General features: G+C 40.5%; 1 protein-coding gene and 1 pseudogene across 3 annotated transcripts; both read right to left on the reverse strand.

Annotated features, from left to right (window-relative positions):
• Positions 1-39: 39 nt before the first annotated feature.
• On the reverse strand, positions 40-9,527 carry LOC107391016 (bone morphogenetic protein receptor type-2). 3 transcript variants are annotated; one of them, XM_070545270.1, is made up of 14 exons: positions 9,375-9,527; positions 9,155-9,296; positions 8,061-8,208; positions 6,366-7,587; positions 5,874-6,068; positions 5,537-5,698; positions 5,244-5,312; positions 4,486-4,586; positions 4,192-4,413; positions 3,216-3,330; positions 2,886-3,037; positions 2,575-2,731; positions 1,626-1,762; positions 40-1,538 (listed from the first exon to the last, which is right to left on the reverse strand). In XM_070545270.1, the coding sequence occupies exons 4-14, from the start codon at positions 6,496-6,498 to the stop codon at positions 1,407-1,409; spliced, it is 1,575 nt and encodes a 524-aa protein (XP_070401371.1). In that variant the 5' UTR covers positions 6,499-7,587; positions 8,061-8,208; positions 9,155-9,296; positions 9,375-9,527; the 3' UTR covers positions 40-1,406. The 3 variants fall into 3 exon arrangements, with proteins under 3 accessions (XP_070401371.1, XP_015823529.3, XP_015823531.3); XM_015968043.3 differs by lacking the exon at positions 9,375-9,527 and having other exon boundaries at positions 9,155-9,366; XM_015968045.3 differs by lacking the exon at positions 9,375-9,527 and having other exon boundaries at positions 46-1,538; positions 5,874-6,065; positions 9,155-9,366.
• On the reverse strand, positions 7,646-13,275 carry LOC139063268 (kelch repeat and BTB domain-containing protein 12-like; annotated as a pseudogene).
• Positions 13,276-20,678: the final 7,403 nt, after the last annotated feature.

Below are 20,678 nucleotides of genomic sequence, written 5' to 3' on the forward strand. Positions count from 1 at the left end.
AAGTACGCATGGAACGTCCTATTCTAGCACCATGATCCCATCGCACCACATCAGATGCGTTACCGGTGAGGCCTGCAACAAAAACATCAGAGACACACAAAGGGACCGGAAACAAACTCTGGATAATAATAACGCATGACACTTTAAATTATCTTCTTTTTTTAATTAATGCAAATCAATATTCCAAATAAAAATCTAATGATCCAAGATGGAAATCAATGAATAATATACAACTGAACCACTCTGCAACTTTTCATGAACTAAACCAAACAAAGGTTCAGTGACTAAATCTGTCTCCTTATGATCTCTTACAAACTTTTCATATCACCGATTACATAGAACATCATATCACAGCTCTTCGGTGTGGTTTTCAACTGCTCTGCCCCTTGCGTCCTTCAGCAGGGTGCAGCTGGGACGCCACTCACCCTGCTCTCCACCTGTTTGACCACTAAAATCACTAATACTAAACTTTCAAGATGCCAGCAGTGATTTGTATTGTGCTTTAATTTAGGCTATTCAATGCTTTTTAAAACTCATCTTCTATGTTAAGACCTGCACCTTGACATAGTCCTTGCATGCAGTGACGATAAAGCTGTCTAATTCTATTACTTGCCGAAACTATCTGAATCCCCAAGTGCATAATTTCTGGTAATTTTGACCTGGATCATTGTTCAAGGAGACTTTTAACTCTTAATATTTATGGAAGCAAATAAAAAATCCGTGGTTAGCCTGTGAACATTACGACACAAAAAAACGTAGCAAAAAAAAAAAAAGTAGGCTACACTAATGGCACAAAAATAGAGTTACCATCTTATGTCATGGAAAGAAGTAAGTCTGTTGAGGTGCAGGCAGCTCTGACCGACACAGGAAGAGACTGAACAAGCTAGTTAAGAAAGCTAGCTCGGTTCTGGGCTGTATTCAGCTGAGGAGGTGTGTGAAAGGAGGATGATGGCGAAGTGACTGCGTTTCACTGTGGAGACCATGGACAGCTCCTTCAGAGGCAGACTGAGACATCCCAGAAGTTAAACAGAATGCTGTCGTAGATCATTAATCCCCTCTGCAGTAAGAGTTGATAAGTCCTCAGTATAACTGGTACTGGCATTATCCTGTTACACAATAACATCAATGTAATATTAAGTTTATGTTCAATACTTGTGCTGTACTGGATGTACATCAGTATGTCTGCATGTCTTTTGCTGCATTTTCTTGGCAAATCAATTTTATATTTTTTTCGTTGTTTTAAATGTAGAAAGTTACAATAATAGCTTGCTACCTTTGTGTATTTATATGTACTTTGTTATTTTTGTTTTTCTTCTTCCTTTTCTCTAAGTGTTTGTGCTGTTGTAACGGGTGAATTTCCCCACTGTGGGATTAATAAAGTTTATTCTATTCTATTCTATTCTATTCTATTCTATTCTCAAACAGTCATTGCAGGAGGACTGAAGAGAGATTAATCTCTCCACAACACAGTGGGCTGTCAGTCGGGCGTCCATGTCTTTGTCCCAACAGTCCGTCAGAATCCCAATCAGCTCAGATCCCTGGAAAAATTTACAATTCTGTCAGTTAAAGTTTGTTGATGATATAAACCCAAAAAGAAAATAAAGATCAACAGAAAGCAGGAATACCTGTGGTAGTTTGTCCCAGTAATCAGGTATAGAGGGTCTCTTGTCCATCTCAGACACATGAACCATGAGTTTGTCCAGTGTGAAGTTATCTTCCAGTTCCTGTTCATAAGGCAGACGATGCGGTGGAGCAACGCCACCTGCAGGCGGAGGCATTTGCACAGGTTCTCAAATTGATTTTAACCTCTTGGAAAATGTTAAAATAGCTTTACATCTGGCATCTTTTACCATAAATCATTTTTATGGTTTCTTATTTAGCTGGATTTAACTTCTCAGTAAGGCATTTTTTTGTCAGAGCAGAAGTTTTCAAATGATCCTAAAAATGAACAAATAAAAAAGATATTTTTGTTAACATTAATGTAGAGAACAATGTTTTATTTCTGGAAGGGTGCTTTTGTTGATTTGATGTCTGCTTAGTGTTTTAATGTTTATCACTCAAATACATTCAGTTTCATTAGTTATCTGATGCTTTTAAATAGCATTTGCTGTTTAGTCCTCACTTTTGAATCATAGAAGTAAACAGTAACGTACTGTCCATTTGCACTCATTCACTTTCTGCTTGCACGTGCATCCATTGCAACATTTACTGTGTGCACCATGACAGGCACTAGTTCCAAAAGTGCAAATGCACTATTTTGGCAAAGGGAAAATACGCAGCTGGAGACCTTCAGAATGTGTAAAGATAAAACGGATTTTTACTGAAATGATGGTTTACAGTCCTCCAATATGTCTGATAGACAGTCTTATTCCTGCATGTAATCAGTATCTAAGTATTTTTGATAACTGGAGCTAAACACTAAATAAGGTCTGGTGTCTGTTTGAGTGAAACCTTCAAACATGTAAACAAAGATGAAAAAACTCTGAAGTTGTTGAATATTAAATATTGCAATAATTCACTAACAACTTAGCATCAGTTTTCTTTGAGAGTTTTTGTAGAACAAAAGTGCCTCACCCTCAAATAGATCATAGCAGCGCATCCATATCTCCCACAGAATCAGACCCAGGGCGTAGACATCTCCCTGCATGAGAAACGAGCTGCTGCTCAGGTTCACTGACCCTTCCAGGATCTCAGGAGGCATGTAGCAGAGTGTGCCACAATGAGCATGAGTCTGCAGAAAGGAACATGATCCCAAAATGTTCCAACATTTTAGAAAAAATTCTGTTTCCTGTTATTCCAGGAACTACATATTCTATTAAAATGAGAAGATCTGATTGAAACCAGAATCAACATCACTGCTTTTGTTTCCCACCGGAATGCCTCACCATCATGTTACTCCTGTTCTGTCCCCAGAAGCCCGAACAAGAACGCAGGATTGTTGAAGATCCGAAATCACAGAGAACACACGTTCCATCTGCTGTCACCAGAACATTAGAGCTGCTGAGATCTCTGTGGGCCACAGGAGGCTTGTGCTCACCTGCAAGGAAAAAAAAACACAGGAAGTTTCAGATTTTTACACACACACACACACACACACACACACACACGCACGCACGCACGCACGCACGCACACACACACACACACACACACACAAGCACGCACGCACGCACTCACACACACACACACATCTGTAACGTAGCATTTTAGATAGTACCATGGCTGAGGATGTCGGAGTGGAGATAGGAAAGTCCCTGTGATAAGGACTGACACAAGTTAATCGACAACATCCAGCTGGTGGTGTGTTTACACAGAAAAGAATGGAGAGAGCCCTGAAATCAAAGGGACACAGATGAAAATGTTGGCACTTCCACTCTGATATGAGACACAATGAGTCGAGCTTTCATAAAAAAACAAACAAACAAAAAAACCCACCAAAATGAAAAAAAAAAAAAAACGGGTTTTATATTGAGACATTTCCGTACCTCAGTCTGAGAAACACACAATATACAAATAAAATTGTCACTTTACAGCAGGGGTATTCACTTCTGGTCCTGGAGGACCAGTATCCAGCATGTTTTAGTGGTTTCTCTGCTCCAACACACTTGATTCAGTGGTTGAAGCACCTGTGTAGCTGCTCATCAAGCTCTACAGAAGCCTGTTAATCACCTGCTGATTTAAACCAGGTGTGTTGACACAGAGTTAAAACTAAAACGTGCTGGATACTGGCCCTCCAGGGCCAGAAGTGAATACCCCTGCTTCACAGCAATAAATGGGTCAAATCAAAACATGAAACCAAGGTTATAGCAAATGAGGAAGCTGATGTGCTTTATAAGGGTGTGTTCTGATCTGAAATGCTGCATAAAAAAACTCAGCAGTTTGAACTAAATAATTATTTTAGCATCATGAAAACTGCAGGTTTGATCCTGGCAACAAACCAGAGAATGCTGCTGTTGTATCCATGAGCAAGACTCTTAACCCGCCTTGCTTGCTTGGTTAGAGGGACTGGTGGCCTTGCCTCTCTCGGTGCGCCCCAGGGCTACATTGTAGCTCATCCCCACCAGCGAGTGAATGTGTGTGTGAATGGGTGGATGACTGGGTTGTAAAGCACCTTGGAGGGGGGGGGGTGGGGGGGGGGGTTGCAGAACCCTAAGAAGGTGCTATACAAATACACCATTTTGCTTTTCACTCACATATTTAGCATGCTGCAGCACAATGAACCAGCTACCACTATCTGGTTTCTGTCCAGTGCCCAAGAACTCTACAATGCCTCTGTGCATCATCAGTGGGAGCTCAAAAATCTTCTTCTCTCTGGCGAATCTAGATCTCCTGTCTGCAGGATACACCTTCACAGCCACCACACTTTTATTGTGCTTCCCCTGAAAAACTGTTGCAAAATTCCCACGACCCAAAACCTGCAAGACAAATAAACAGCAAAGTTAATCACTGCACACAGAAATGAAAATAATTTTGTCGTGGGGATTTACTTCCTGGAGTTCGATGTCAGTGATGTTTTTTGAAGTTTTTGTTTGACCGGAACATGATTGTTCAACGCTACAATCTTGATGTGAAGATGGTAGCTCCCCCTCTAAATAAAGATCACATTTTTTTGCAGATTATTCAAAGTAAAACTTAATAGAATTATTCATTAATTTAAAACCAGCCTGACTGAAAATCTACTGAAGTGTAGCAAGAAAAAGGAGTTCTGAGAGATAAAAGCCAAGGTCAGTTTAGCAGAGGATGAAAGCTTCCCAAGGCTTAGCAAAGACACCATGGGAACTTTATTTTAGTGTGGAGCATCTGAATGGCTTCATCATCTTTAATAATACCATCACCATTGTAAACTAATAAATAATAATGAAAGCAAGGATAAAGAAATACAGCTGTCTATGCACACACCGTACTATCCTGCTGTCCTAAAACTCGAAAAATTAGAATATGGTGCAAAAGCTACTTTATTTCAACATGAGCTTAACTACATTATAACAATGAAACTTAAAGGTTTAAATCTGATTTTCAGAACATTACATAAAATAACTCTAGATTGACAGCAGCAGGTTTTCATCTGTATATTTTCATTATTCTAACAGAATTCATGACTTTAAATCTGAATAAATCTGCTAATACTGAGTGATTTTATCCTCTTAGACCAAACAAGGAGAAACAATCTGTTTAAATAGCAAACTTGTTAAAGGAAAAATAAATGCTCCCAGAGACCTGTGATAAATGTAGAAAAGACCCTTACTCAGACGTTTCCATTTGATCATAATGATGAAGACAACAATGGATGCAATCACCACCACAGCTGCTAGGGCTTGAAATAAAAGAAAATAAACAAAACGTAAATAGCTTGTAATTGATAGTGTCTTCAAGAGTCCAAGAACCCCCCAAGTTGCTTTACAACACACTCATGCATTCATCCATGCACACACAGATTCACGCCCTGTTAAAGTCAAATATGAGGTAGAAAAAAGGTTTGAAAAGCTTAATTGCAATTCATGACTATAAAATCCTGGCCGTCCTGAGATTTTCACACACCTGCCCAGTAGGACTGTGTGTGTGGAAGCTCCACCATCCCTGGACTGATTGTAAGGTTGGCGTTGCAAAAATCTGTGCTGCAGTGACAGATGTTGAAAGGATTCTTGAAGGGTTGACCATGGCAAGTTGATTCTGGGCAGTGCATTTCTTCAAGGCCACAAGCTACACACACACACACACACACACACACACACACACACACACACACACACACACACACACACACACACACACACACACACACACACACACAAAGAAAATAGTGCAGAAACATAGTGAAAACGTTTATACCCCTTTAAACGCCGTGGATTGTGACCCAGATGTTAAGATTTCTTACCGAGCGTTTCGACCTCCAGCTGCTCCAAGTGGATCTTGTAAATTGCGATACAACAGCTGGTCTTCTCACAGATCTGAACGGATCCATTCACCTGACCAGCTGACAAGAATTTATCAACCCTGTTGTTGTTCAGCTGGAAAGCACAACGCCTCTTTTGAAGTAAAGATGAATGGGAAATGGCCGCAAAGAAGCCTTCTTGAAGAAAAAACAAAACCAGAATTTTATTATGAAGACATGCTTATTTCATTAAAGTGAAGACTGCATTAGATTAATATCTTCAGGGTCCTTTTTGTGATTAATTTTAATAAATTCTGTCTCATAAGAACAATGAAATATTTTAATTTAATTTACAAACTGAAAGAACAATGAACAACAAAAGTGCAGAAATGTATGAAAATCTAAACAGATTTTTTTATAATAGCAAATTAAAATCAAATAATCATTTTTAAATAAAAGGACAGCAAAACACTTTAAGAGCTTTAGGTCACTTACGCAAAATTAGAGCCAGGAACTTTTGCTCCATGGTGCATCTCAGTGGGAAGAGACAACGGGCTGTGAGGATAGTTTCTGGGAATCTGTGGAGTTTCCCGCCACTCCCACAGACACACCTGCTGCTCAAGGACATCTTAGACTGACTTCAGCTCAAAAAGGTTTGCTTATTCCACTCATCTACCGAATGTATGTGTTTTTCAGGCCAAAGTTGTTTATTTGAAATAAATAAGATGATTTTGCTGGAAATCATCCACAGACAAAAGTGGTACATTTAATTTAAATTTCAGTTAAAACAAAAGGATTTTGACAATTTGAACCACTTCTGCAAAACCATCGACACTCTTCATGCCATCTTGTGTGCAGGAGCAATTTCAAAACTGAGAAAAGATTAACATGAGAAACAATAATGGGACGTTGTGTTCCAAAAGAGAGGACTGACTTTGGAAAAAGTGCAAAAGCTCATATTTGACATTAAAGACTAATTTGAATTTCATCAAAATACAGAAAGAAAAAAAAGTAAAAACTATCCATCCATTTTCATCTGCTTAGCTGGGGTTGGGTCACAGGGGCAGCAGCCTAAATAGGGAGGTCCAGACTTCCTTCTCCCCAGCCATACGGGCCAACTCCTTCGGGGGAATCCTAAGGCGTTCCCTGTCCAACCAAGAGACATGTTCCAGTGTGTCCTGGGTTCTCCCTTGGGTCTCCTCCCAGTTGGACGTGTCCAGAAAACCCCACTAGGGAGGCATCCAGAACCCTAAACCTAACCCTAACAAGATGCCCGAGCCACCTTTGCTGGCTCCTCTCGATGTGGAGGAGCAGCGGCTCTACTCTGGGCCCCTCCTGGATGACCAAGCTTCTGACCCTATCTCTAAGGGAGAGTCTGCAGAGTAAACTGGACTATTATGAATTTCTTTCTGGGAAGTTAAATGAGAAGAATTCAAAGAATGAAAATATAAGTTTACAAGGCATCATTACTTTTATTGCAACAGTACAGCAACTCTTGAAATAAACGGTTGTATTACTTTCCTGTTGGATGTTTTCAGGCCCTGACACAGTTTGAAGACTCAGGGGTGTTTTGGTGTCAAAAGGTCTTGAGGGTTCAGATTAGCCACCAAACAGACATCAAAGCTGTCCTGCATGGCTGGTCATCTCTGCACCGTCGTCCACACGTTATCTGCAAGGTCCAGTTACAGAATCTGTTTGGTGATGATCTCATGACAACCTGCACACATGAGAAAAAGGAGCTCAGCAAGGAATGAACAAATAAATAATTCACAGTTTCATAATGTCCTTGACCCTGATGCAAACAGAAGACCTGACAGTGGAGGGGAGACGGGTTGGGTGTGATTGTGGTACAAACATGTGGAAATAAAAACCAGACGCTGACCGGCTCCTGTGTAGTATCCACAAAGATAGAGCTTTCCCTCCACTGCTCCTGTGTTGGAGGAGTTGTTTTGAAGGGAAAGCAGGGACGTTAGAAGAGTTGCGCCTGCTCTCCAGATGTCTGACTCTGGGTTGTAGATCTCCACAGAGCTCAAACCGGCGGGACACACACACACACACACACACACACACACACACACACACACACACACACACACACACACACACACACACACACAAAAGTTCTCTGTTCCCATGCAGAAACATGAAAACATCTAAAATGATAAATAAAACACAGTCTTGCAGTCTGACCTAATATGTAGATGTCTTCAATGAGGACAGCTGTGCCACATCTGTACCCGGAGTACTTCATCCTTGCACACTCGGTCCACCTGTCTTTGCCAGGGTCCAACTGGAACACGCGGTTGCTCAGCCTGTCAGGCTCATCGTCTGGATGGTCCTTCACATCCGGAGTAATTTAGACACAAAGATTGGAAAAAAGGAGTGAGGATGGCTCGGAAATGAAAAAAAAAATTATAACATCGACATTTTACTCAGAATATTTAATTATTTGTCAAATAGCGATGGAGATCCACATCATTCAGGATTTAGAAATGGATCCTATTTGGTAAAACCACTAGAGGGAGGCAAATTACATTCAAATATGACATCCACCGAAACTATTTGACTGCTTTTGAGCACGAATCGCTTTGAACTGTAACTGCAATTAAGGAATTCTAAATAACTTTTATATTTAAAATCAAAATATTTAACTTTTTTGTGTGAGATTTGCATGTGTGTGTGTGCTAAAGCATAAGATGCATTTCTACATGTGCTCCAGTTTTCAGTATCAGATCAAAAACATGAATTAACCGGGTTAATTAGTGACTCTAAATTGGTTGTGTGTTCATGTTGGTGGTTGTTTTCTCTTTGTGGCCCTGTGGTGGGTCCTGGATTGCACCTTTTCCTTGTAAAACAGAATGGCTCTTTTTCTGTATTAGCACAACACTACATCTAACAAGCGGCAGGCTTTTAAATGGTTAAAGCAATTATTATAAAATTGAGTCTATTATAATAAATCTGTTCTCTGTACCTGTGGGGTCCAGCCCCCAGCACAGAGGTGATTCTGCAGACTCACAGCGCACGCTAAAGGAAGTGGTAGAGGAGCAAAGCTGAGCCAGCTGCCTCCTCTCTTTAGCAATCATCTCTCCACACTGGTAGTGATCACATAACGATGACCCACTTTCATCTGCCCACCGGTCAAATACACGGCGTCTCCTACCAACCCTAATGCATACATGCCCCTCTAGGGTGCAGAGCACCCACATCTTCTCTGCGTTTTCATACCTAGGACATACACATAATCACATGACGTCCTTTTAGACATTAGTGCAAACAGCACACACCTGTAGATATCCAGCCTCTTCACTCTGTGTTGATCTTTTGCCTCCACAGCCTCCAGGATGACGTTGTCTCGGGTCACTGCTCCTGCTGTGATCTGCCCCTCACTTTGTTGTCTTTAGCGGAGAGGGGATGTAATAGATCTTCCTGCCTCGAGGAGCAAAGCAAAACTAAGGTTAGCAAGTCCTCCACGGCAAGCAGGCACACCTTCTGCAGTTACTCCACCCAAGCAGAGCAGCAGGTCCGTTGTCTCCATGCCATATCGAAGAGGTGGACGGGGTGGAGCTGATGTGTCACTGAGGGCTGAGGTCTGCAGAGCAGCATCAATCATCCCAAAGCACTCTGCATCCCTGAGCAGCACCTAGGAGGTTCATTTATAAGCAAAGATTTTGTGAATAATGAACACTTTAAAACTCTGACCATCTCACCGGGTTTCTCCTCCTGGCTTTCCTGAGAAATCCAGGATCTACGAGCTCCAGCCGCACACGCCTGAGTAACTCCACCGCTTTGGATTCACTTTGTGAATCATTCCTACGTCTTTCCACCCAGTGCAGCACCAACTGAAGCACAACTTCCTCCTGCGATATGTTCAGGTCATCTGAAGCCAGAAGGTCCCCAAGACTTTGGACATCGAGCTCCAGCACTTCTTCCCGACATATCTTTAAAGAGCAGGACAACATGTTTGAGACATAATGAGTTCTGCAGACTCTAGCTGAGAAGATATTTTTCACTGAATGATTCATCTCAGTGAAGTGTTGACAGATGTATCTCAAGGAATAGTCAGTCAGATCAGCTGCCCCCAGGTCTCGGGCCCAATGGTACTAACCAATGCAGTTGGAAGGGTCCATATGAACCTCCATGTGGTTCTGGCACAACCTTAACTCACCAGCAAAAGGCTGGTTGTTACTTTTTTAGCATTTGTTGGTATTTATCAGTTGCTGGAGACATGGTTAACACCTAAAGTACGTACCTGAAGGCTCCATCAACATGAAGCAGGAAGGCAGCAGCAGCCACTCCTTGGATGTTGGTGTTGGAAAGAGGAAGTTCAGCACAGTACATGAAGTTCAGCAGCAGCTCCAGGCTCTGAGCAGAAACGTCTCTGAGAGGAACCTCTGCTCCTCTAGTTTCCTTCAGACCACATGTAAACATGGCCTGAAAACCAAAGTTCACAATCATGTTTGAAGTCAGCATCATAATGTCTTCATGTTGCAGGGCTGCAAAACCTCCAGTGTGTTGTCGTGTTACCTGGAAGTAAGGGCTGAAGGCAGACAACACAACCTTGTGGCACGAGAGGGAAATCCCATCAGGCAGCAGAACCACGTCTGTGAGCTCCTGTCCAGCTGCCTGAGCAGATGTGACTCGTGATCCTTCTGAGCCGAGAGCTGTGCCTCAGAATCCATAGATACTTGTTGAAATAACCGCACCGCTTCTGACAACGTAAAAGGATGAATCCCACGGTTGTACAGAGACCAACATATTACAACAGAAACTTAAGTGTTTCAGAAGCAGAGCAGCCTGACTCTACTGTGAGATGTGTCATTGTAACATGACAATAACGCAATGCACATGTAATATGCATTGGTGTTTATTAAGGTTTTTAGATGTTGTGATGTTTTTATTAAGTGTCTCATGTCAGTTTAACTTCCTGTTTCTTGCAGCTAAGCTAATTAATCACTTAGAGCTGTTTCGCTCACGTTTCCTTCAGCTGACTGCTGTTGTTAGTGCTAAATGAAGACAACAAAGAATGTGCAAAAACCTCATACTTTGATTTAAAAAATAATACAACCTGGACAATTGCTATTCAGATCACCTGGTCCAATGATTTGTTTCTCCAAAAACTAAAATGTAAGAATTGTACAAAAAGAAAAACATAAAAAATCAGTTTCTACTACTTCAAATGCCTACAAGCTCACAATCAGTCAGGTTCTGAAACTTCTGTGTTTCCTAGTTTGATTTTGTATTTTCTCTGTATTTGCAGCTTTGTTTCAAACTGTTTGCTGTGCCTGGCTGAGATAAACACGCACAAGACACCTCAGATATGTCACTTCAGCATGAGTTACAGCATGTTAGCATTAGCATTAGCAAGGCACAATCAGAAAAGTGGCTCCCCTACCAGTGGTGTCCCAAGGCTTTCCCAGAAATATCTGTTTTTACAGAGGTTTTTTAAGTTTTAGTCTAGATGTCTCTAGATGGTTTAGTGTTTATGTCCTGCACTGAGACCGCATTTATGGCTAGGAGGCGCATGCGGGTGATCGCATTCTTGCAAGTAAAATACGATTAAAATAGAACAGCGTGACCCAGTGAAGCTGATGTCCAGGGTAAGTTTCTCTCTGTGTGTTGTTGTCTTTGGCCCTAAATTAAAGGTAGGAGTTAATTTCCTAAAAAAGTCTACAAATGTCAGCCAGAATATAATGCTACAGGGGGTATTTTTATGTGTTGGTCAATGGTTTATACATACTCTGTGGATGTAAATGTTTACAAAAACACATCCTAAATTTTTGGTGCATCAGTCTGAGTTCAGCATTTTCTGCAAGTGCTGTTAGGATTTATTGTAAAGGTGTTTATATGTGTTCTCTGTACTTTGTGGCGTTCATGGTCATGTTTATAAGTGTTTTTATGACTGTTTTTATGGTAGGAAAAGACAATTTCCATGTAAATAGAGTTATATCTTATCTTACCCTACATAATCTTATCTTGTCTCACAACAGTGCATTGCCACTTTCAATTCATTCAGTTTTGAAGACCTTTTGACAGTAAGTATTAATATCTCATTGTGACCTGAACTAGAAAGCACAGCAGAGGGGGGTGCAAATGTGATCAGGAACTGTTTCATGCATTTGTTGTTGGGAATAAATTTAGTTTCATTGACAATGAGCCACCCTGAGCGAGCTTCTTGTTCCACAAACATCAAACCAGACTGAGAGGAAGCTGATGATATAGATGATACAATCACAAACAACAAGACTAGAAGTTAACAAAGGTTGTTTAATTTTACCCTCATTAAGCAATGTCTGACTAGAATGGCTCTTGACTGGCCAATAACACACTCTTGGATTAACCAGCCCTGGCTGTTGATGGGCTAACTGCAAAGACAATTCTCTAGGTTTTTCTTTTCTTCACACAGAAGGAAAAACAAAACAATCTCAACATGTATAGAGACTTTACGTCACACCCACCTACTTCTGGTCCATGGGTGACAACAAAAAGGAATGGAAGTCTATGAGAGGATAAAGTTATTCTCTAATCCTGTTTGTTATGTGCCATGGATTTCACATTTGATGTCTGTGAATTTTTGAACTGTGGCAAAAATTATTTTAGGTTTTCTGTGAAAAGACATAACAGACTACAAATGCACATATCGTCAAACTGACATCATCAAACCAGACATGGAGAAGAGCAGAAGAAAAATGGCTGTGACTCTAGCGAGCTTCAAATCCTTCTGCAGGACGAAAGGAGCATTAAACGTGGAGAAAACCACCAAAAATCTAGCCATGTGGTGAGTAGCAGCTACCAGAGGTGTGGCCAAGTCACTGCTTTTCAAGTCACAAGTAAGTCACAAGTCTTTCCAGTCAAGTCTCGAGTCAAGTCCAAGTCAAAGACAATCAAGTCCAAGTCGAGACCAAAGTCAATGATGTGGAAGTCCAAGTCCAATTCCTTAACTTTGAATTTTCAAGTCATAATCAATTTGCCTGTCCAACTTCAATTTAATGACAATGATAATAAATAAATTCCCGAAATAAAGCTTCTTAAAGCTTCGGTTATTTGCTCAAACAAGCAGAAAGTGCAACTGAAACTGATTTTAAACAAAGAGCTGCTACATTTAGCCGTACAAGATCAAACCCAGAACCAAGAATGATTCATGATTTTTGTCAATGTCGTGCCACTTTTGTGCTAAAATATCAAATATGCTCAAGTCATCATCAAGTCAACAGATGCAAGTCAATTCAAGTCGCAAGTCATTGGCGTTCAAGCCCGAGTCAAGTCGTAAGTCTTTATAGATTTTATCAAGTCAAGTCAGAAGTCATTAAAATAATTACTCGAGTCTAACTCGAGTCCAAGTCCTGTGACTCGAGTCCACACCTCTGGTAGCTACGCTGGGGAAGAAGAAATTCTGCGCTGATGTCATATATGCGACATCTGATTTGTAGTCTTTCTAATTAAGAATTTTGACAAGCTAATAAATATCAAATTACATGACAGACAGTCACACCATTGCTGTTCATTTAAATGTAAGTAACATATGTGTGATTCAGGGCGTAAGGCAAAGCGGATCGGAAAATAGCTTTTATAGCCCCGTTCACTTGCATTCATTTTTTCGTTGTTCCGAGGACCCATGAAGAGACTGGAACGGGAGGAGACTGTCTCCCTATTGTTATGATCTCCTTCGGGATTGTTAGGTTACAGTCCTGGAAAACACACACAATTTTACAGAATTCATGTGAAAACACAAAAGAAGAAGATGATGATAAAATAAGTTGTTTGACCAAGAAATCATGTAGCTTTTGTAACTGGTTATTTCCTTTAAATCCTATTTTAATTTTTGAAGAAATGACAAGGATGACTAATGAGGATAGTAAGGTGTTTGCAACATTCAGTTCACTTCAGTTCATGTATAAAAGTGGGTTTTCTGGACTCTGTCCCACGAGTAAAAGCTGCAGGAGGTCAGCGTGTGATTCCCAGACAGTTAATTTTGCTACCTTAATGTTCTCCAACTGTTTCCACAAACGGTCGAGCATACTGCTTCACAAAACCTGAAGAGCAAAGTTTAGACAGTTTGTCGGCACAGTAAATTAGTCAGTGGCACATGGTCGGGTTGTGTGTGCACAAAACCTGCTCTCCTCCTTCAGAGATACAACTTTGAGAGAAAGGTTTCCTTACAGGAGAATTGTTGCAGCCCACTTTTTTCTAGAGCGCTTCAAGAACTCAGAATCAGCACCCTTCAGCACATCTTTGTGCTCCAGGATTCAAACACACTTTCAGAGTCAGGAATTCCCATCCACCCTGGTTGGAAGGGAAAAGTCAGAACACAGACAAGCCCAAAGTTCTTCAGAGATGTTCTAATGGGTTCAAATCTGGACTTTTATCACATGAAAATAGCTATAACTCAATCTTACAGATCCTGAGCCCCAGTCACTCATAACATTCCAGTTAAAGGAACAATGGATAAAACTAACTTTTCAGCAGGTACGCTATATTTATTTTAGTTTCTACACAGCTTCATGGAAGCTTTCCGTCAAAACCATATTACTCTTTCTGTAGCACCTGGTACCCCCCCCCCCCTCTCAGTTTTTGTTTTTCAGTGACAAAACTATCCCAGCCATGAGACCCAGGTAAAGGAACAACTCACTCAAGTGAGGACATTTCCCTTTTATGACAAAAATAACTAACAGCAATAAATGAGTGTGGAAGGAAGTGCTCCATTACATATTAACCCAGGTCTTTATCACATGCACACATTTGCATGCATGGAGTTTATATGCTGGAACATCTGATGACCAAGCGCAAATAAAAGGACAGCCTATGAAAACAGAGAATGTGGATTTTATAGATTGTCAGCCAGAACAACCAGTCATGTGAGGTTTGTATAGGTTGTTTTTATATAAAAATGTTCCCTGCACATGTTTGATGTCAACGTTTGATTTTGTTTGAAGCTAGCTTTTGGGAAAGTGCATTCTGGGAATTATCCATGCTGAGATCAGATGAGGTGACAAATTAGGAAATAATTTTTGCAGGAGAAAATGCAAGTCATAGTATTCCTTTAAAGTTTTTTTTAATGATTTCAGCTTGTCATGTGCTGTTCTGAATCTGGTTAAAGTAAATTTAATTAGATTTACTTCAGTAAAAACTTTTTCATTATTTTGACACCTGCCAGCTGAAGCGATCTGAATACATTTTTTTCTTCCTGTTTCTTTTAATTTGTTGATTTAGTGATTTGACACCAACTAAAACTCCTGGTGTTACAGAGGTGACCCACATATAGCACAAACAAAACAAACCGTTTTATCTCGTAATTACCTTTACAAGGTTTTCACACTGGATGATCCTGCCACTCACCTCTGTGTTTGCAGTGATTCTTAACAGAAGGTAAACATATTACTGTAGCATACTTTTTACATGTTTTAACAAAAATCCCTTGAACTTCAGTTGGTCCAGAACTCTGCAGCGAGACTCCTAACTGGAGCAAACCGAAGAGCTCACATCACTCCTGTTCTGTTGTCTCTGCACTGGTTCCCCATTAACTTTAGAATTCCTTTTAGAATCCGGACTATAACTTTCAGGGCTCTACATGGTCAAGCTCCTCCCTTTATTACTGAACTGTTAAAGCCTTATGCTCCATCCCGAGCCCTCAGGTCCACACACCAGAACCTTCTAGACGTTCCAAAGATATAAAAGTTGAGGTGGTTGATCTTTCCAGGTTGTTGAGCTCAGATCTTCATTTATCTTTATGTAGCATTGACAGTCTGGACACCTTTAAAAAAACAGCTGAAGATCCTTTTATTTAAAGCTGCTTTGATTTAAATATTTTGTGTTTTTCCTTCTTTTCATTTTCTGTATAAATGACTTTAATTACCTTTCTTTTTCTTGTAATTTGATTTATGGTCAGTTTATAATTTTAGGACTTTACCCTTTTATTTAAAACTGCATCTAAATCATTTTTTCTGATTTTTATTATCTTTCATCTTTATCTTACGATTTTAGTTTTTTTGTTTTTATGATGATCCGTTTTGGTCTTTGCGAAGCACTTTGTGATTTTCCTTTCTGTGATAAGTGCTTTATAAATAAACTTTACTTATACTTGCAGACAGTGAGATAAGTCTTTTGCCTGCTGGGATAAAAAGGTGAACAACTATTTGTGTGATGAGCTAAATAATAGCCTTTCAGAGTTAAGAGTTCATTCTTTTAAACCTTTGTCACTAAAAAAGTTCAATCCGTGGATGTCCATGAAAGCGTTGAAAACTGCTTTACAACATGAAAAGTTTTTTATATTTTACTGTTGAGAAAAAAAAGAAAAACATTCGTAAGGTGTGTGAATAGGAGCAATTGATGTCTTACCTCTAAAAGCTCTTTGAACTATCTTGGTTTGGAGAAACAGAGATTATTCCTGACAGGAGTAAGAAGCAGTGATGTAGTCTACATGAAACCCAAGTATACGCCGTATAACCACTGAAAAATGTGCAACGATGTGTATCATGTGACATAACTTTCATCTCTTATCCTCAGTCGGTGTTCTCTATTTTACGAAGCGAGTCCTTTTGGACCAAGTGGGCATCTGAGTGTGATGTTTGCCATAAAGCAGTTACGTTGCATAGTTGACGCGAGTCAACAACACTGTTTCATCGTTGGTACCAGTGGCGGTTCTACATGGAATTACTCCCCGGGCGAGGCCCCCTTTGAGCGCCCCCCCCCCCCCCAACTGCCCCCACCACCACCACCACCACACCACCCCACCTGCACGAACACACACGTTTTCTACAAACAGGCATGTTTTATTAGAACGACTATTGAACATTCATTTTTCTAAGTTGCACATATTTACATTAATTACTATGAAGTTGTCAGAATGTAAAGCAAATACATTATATACTGTATCAAAATATATAGAATCAAATATACAAAAACAACTAAACTAACTAAATATTAAGAATATATGCACACAATATATAATAAATATTCTAAATAGCAAAAATATTTCACACATAACAAACTAAAGATAATCACTACAGCATTGCACTTAGAACAGAAAACACAAACTAAAATTAAAACCTAACCTTGATGCAAAGTCATCAATAATGTTATCATATGAAATCTGCTCCCCTACTGAGTGATTGATACTAATCAGAGCCAGGTTAGTGAGCCGCCCCTGAAACATAGTTGACCTCAGGTATGACGATCAAGTTTTGAAAAGCTCCTCTCAGCTGGAGCCACAGTGACTGGCAGAGCAGTCCAAAAGCTGGGGTAGATCTCCAATAGATCTTTATCATGATCCATAATATTTTAGAATTGCCTCTGAAATTGTAATTTAAACTGACATAAAAAAACTGTAGACTAACAAAAATGCCAACTTTTACAGAACAAATCAGGTAAAAAATAATCAGTGCAGCCATCTGCAATAAATAAACAGGATAGTTAGTGGTGACTGGGGAGTTTTCTTCTGCTTGTACAGTTGTTTTATTTATTATTATGTAAACATGATCAACATGTGTTTGTTGTTGTTCAGGCAGGCCACAGGCTGCAGCGAGCATTTAACAAATCCTAGTTTGAATCAGTAAAAAACGATTCAAGGAATTTTTTCGAACCATTTGAATATTCGTTTCAATATTTCAGCCCTATTAGCTCTGTTAGCAATTAGTTGACCGAATTTAACCGTTAAAATCCCAGTTAACTGGTTCAAAAAATTGAAAACATGCATCATGAGAGCGAACATACCTTTATCTTTCTCCTCTTTTTTTTTCCCTGAATCGGGCACCTGGTGGTTAGCCTTTTTATGTTCATCTCTTCTGTTTGGCTCTTGACTCAATAAGTTTCCTTTAGTCAGGACTAAACAATTTGACCTTGATGGGGGGGTGACCACAAAATCGTTTTGTTTTTCCTTTTTTTATTCGGTCATTTCACACAATTCAGAAACACCTGAAAGAATGATAGTCCTGTGTTGATGATATTATGAATGAAATATGGAAGAACATCAAGATGTGATTGACTTTAGCCATGTTGATACAGTTGATTCAGCCCCTACCCGCTCATTTCATTTGGACCCACCAGAGGTGAATTCCCCCGCCGTAACCCCTCCCCTTCCTCTTCTTCATACACACACGGTGCACGGAGCGCCTGCAGCTGCAGGGGGCGCCAACTTGCTGTTTCCAATCCAGACACGGTCATATGACAGATAATAGAAAACCCTCGGTGCGGCGCGCAGGTTTCTTTTTCTTTTTTTTTTTACTCAGCGCCTGTGCGCCCCTTTTGTGTCATGAAAAAATGCCGCCCCGGCAATGTCTGCCCGTGCCTAAAACCGCTACTGGTTGGTACTGCTGCTTCAGAGCTGCAGCTATCTCTGGCATTTTGGAAAGGGAGCCTGAAGACTGTGAAGAAGCCAGAGCAACTTTACCTGATAGTAGGGAAGAGGAGCTTACTGATGAGGGCATTCAACATGGTAAGTGGTAATTGTGCATGTTATAAACAACAGCACGGGATCGTTGTGTCCTTGGGCAATATAACCCATGTGGCCTGCTGGTGGTGGTCAGAGGGACTGAGTGCTCAGCAACCTCACCTCAGTCAGTGCGTCTCTGGACAGCTGTGGCTACATTGTAGTTCATCACCATCAGTGAATTAAAAAAAAAGGCATAAAAACATTCCAGTCTGTGAATGTTTTCCCCTTACGATCACCCACTGTGGCAGGCAGTAACCTCCTTTTCAGTTATTGGCTCCATTTGTCTTGACTGGGGAAGGTCCTCAGTCATCCAGGTCATGGTGATCCTAGATCTGAAATTAAACAAGTGAACATCTTTGGTCCCTTAAACCTTGAAAACATTTCGGTTTTCATCTGGGGGCTTTGTCAGTTCAAACTGGTATGTGCTAGCTTATTATGCTGTATAACTGACTGAAATTGTATTTGAATCACTCTCTATTAATTTTCTTTCTTCCTCCTCATGTTTTTATTTAAAAAATTCAAATTTTCTCAGTTTCATTATATTTTTAAGTCTTTTTGTTCTTGTGAAGCGCCGTGTGATTTTTATCTTGAGAGGCGTTACATAAAAAAATGCTTCTTCTTCTTCTTCTTCTTCTTCTTCTTCTTCTTCTTCTTCTTCTTCTTCTTCTTCTTCCCTACCCACTAAAGGAGTCATTGACTTTGTCAGACCCTGTTGTGTTTGGCCGTCAGGTATTTGGATCAGATAAAGGTGTGAATTACAGTGAAACTTTCTGGGAATTATGTTCAAAGCTGGAGTTTAGGTGATAGAAGAGTGAAACTTGAGGCTGCCTCCTCTTTTTAAAGTAGGTTTTCCCCTTTCTTACAAAACAAAGGGAGGGCAGAAAGTTTCAATTCCTCCTTTATCTGATCCAAACACCATTTATCAGGTAAGGGAGGAGCAAGATTTCTAACGCAAATTCAGCTATTTATGCAACAACAACGCACTAGTGTATTCCTCATATTACTAGAGTGTGAGGTGGCAAGAACTTTTCCAGAGGTCATCACTGGCCTGTTCAGCAGGTCTTAAAGCTAATTTTAGATACAAAACAACAACTTGTATTTTAATAATTACTGGCGCTTTTGTTTCCCTCTGGGGTGTCTGCAGAGCAACAAACTCAGCTGCTATTCTCACAGAGATGGGTGTCTGCATCTGAGGAGTGGGTATCCTTTAAAATCCAGTCCTCAGGCACAGTTGACAGACAAACAGCTTTAACATAATTCAACAACATGAGATGTCTACAGCACATGAAAACAGGAGCTGACTGAAAAGGGTAGCCAGGGTTTACTTGGCGGTGTTGTAAGGCCTCTTATCAGAGTCTGAGCTGGCTGAGACATAGCGTGCTGTATTCAGAACAGACCATTCACTGACCATCATGAACTCATTGAGCTTCAGGAAAGAAATGGTGTCAACGTGGGCTCTAGTCTGCACTCATGGTACAGCTCCACAGCACTTGTGCAACACATTTCAAAGGAGATGCAAAAGAACCATTGTTGTCACTATAGTGTCCTCTTCAAGCAAATCATCTGTTTTCATTAACGAGGCTACATCTCTCAGCCAAAAATCTGCCGTGATTGTCAGTGTGAAAGCTTCTATAGATAGTGCTACGCCTGATTTATTTTTCTGTACTTAGTTTAGCTGGAAAGCCAAAATGCAGCTGGTAGAGGGGGCTCTGTTGAACTGTTTGAATGTTGCAGGCTTCTGTGAAGAATAGCTTCAGAAAAAGGTGTCATTTATTTCTGACAGTACCAGGGTCATTCTAGGCAACAAAACTGGTGTGGCAACCAGGCTTGCTGCAAGATTCCCTGATCTTTTTACGTTGCACTGCATGAATCACCTGGCTGTATCTGATGCTGTGGATAAGGTTCAGGCAGTGAATCATTTCTAGGTGTTCATGGAGAAGATCCACAGCATCTACAGTCAGCAGTCAGCATAGTGAGATGCAGGTTAAGCAAATGCAGGTGGTTCAGTCTTTGTCAAGAGGAGGCTGTTGTGTTAGGGTTCCTTGAGAACTCACAGAAAGAGCTTGAAAGCCTAAAGCCACTCATACGATGCATGCAGACCGTCCCTTGCAGCGCTGCTGAATGTGAAAGTGGTTTCCATCTTATTAGTAATATTTGTACTGACAAAGATCTAATCTGCTGTTGTCAAATGTACCAAGTGATGATCAGCATCAATGGGCCTCCTTGAGGTAGTTTTGAACCAAGGCACTATGCTACAACTTGGTTGAGAAGCTGTCGTTTTGACACCCAAGCCAAAAGGAAATCAGAGTTCTGAGATCAAAGTATACCCACTACACAAAACTAGAGGACACCACTGGTAAGAGGCTAATGACTCACCACTGCAG

The sequence above is a fragment of the Nothobranchius furzeri genome, chromosome 15, assembly GCF_043380555.1.
Source record: "Nothobranchius furzeri strain GRZ-AD chromosome 15, NfurGRZ-RIMD1, whole genome shotgun sequence".
Classification (NCBI taxonomy): domain Eukaryota; kingdom Metazoa; phylum Chordata; class Actinopteri; order Cyprinodontiformes; family Nothobranchiidae; genus Nothobranchius; species Nothobranchius furzeri.

Coding starts and splice junctions, on each gene's coding strand:
- LOC107391016 (XM_070545270.1), bottom strand. CDS start 6,498: ATGTCCTTGAGCAGCAGGTGTGTCTGTGGGAGTGGCGGGAAACTCCAC. Junction 5,313..5,536: donor CACACAGTCCTACTGGGCAG/GTGTGTGAAAAT, acceptor TTTTATTTCAAG/CCCTAGCAGCTGTGGTGGTG. Junction 3,038..3,215: donor CTCCGACATCCTCAGCCATG/GTACTATCTAAA, acceptor TTTTCCTTGCAG/GTGAGCACAAGCCTCCTGTG.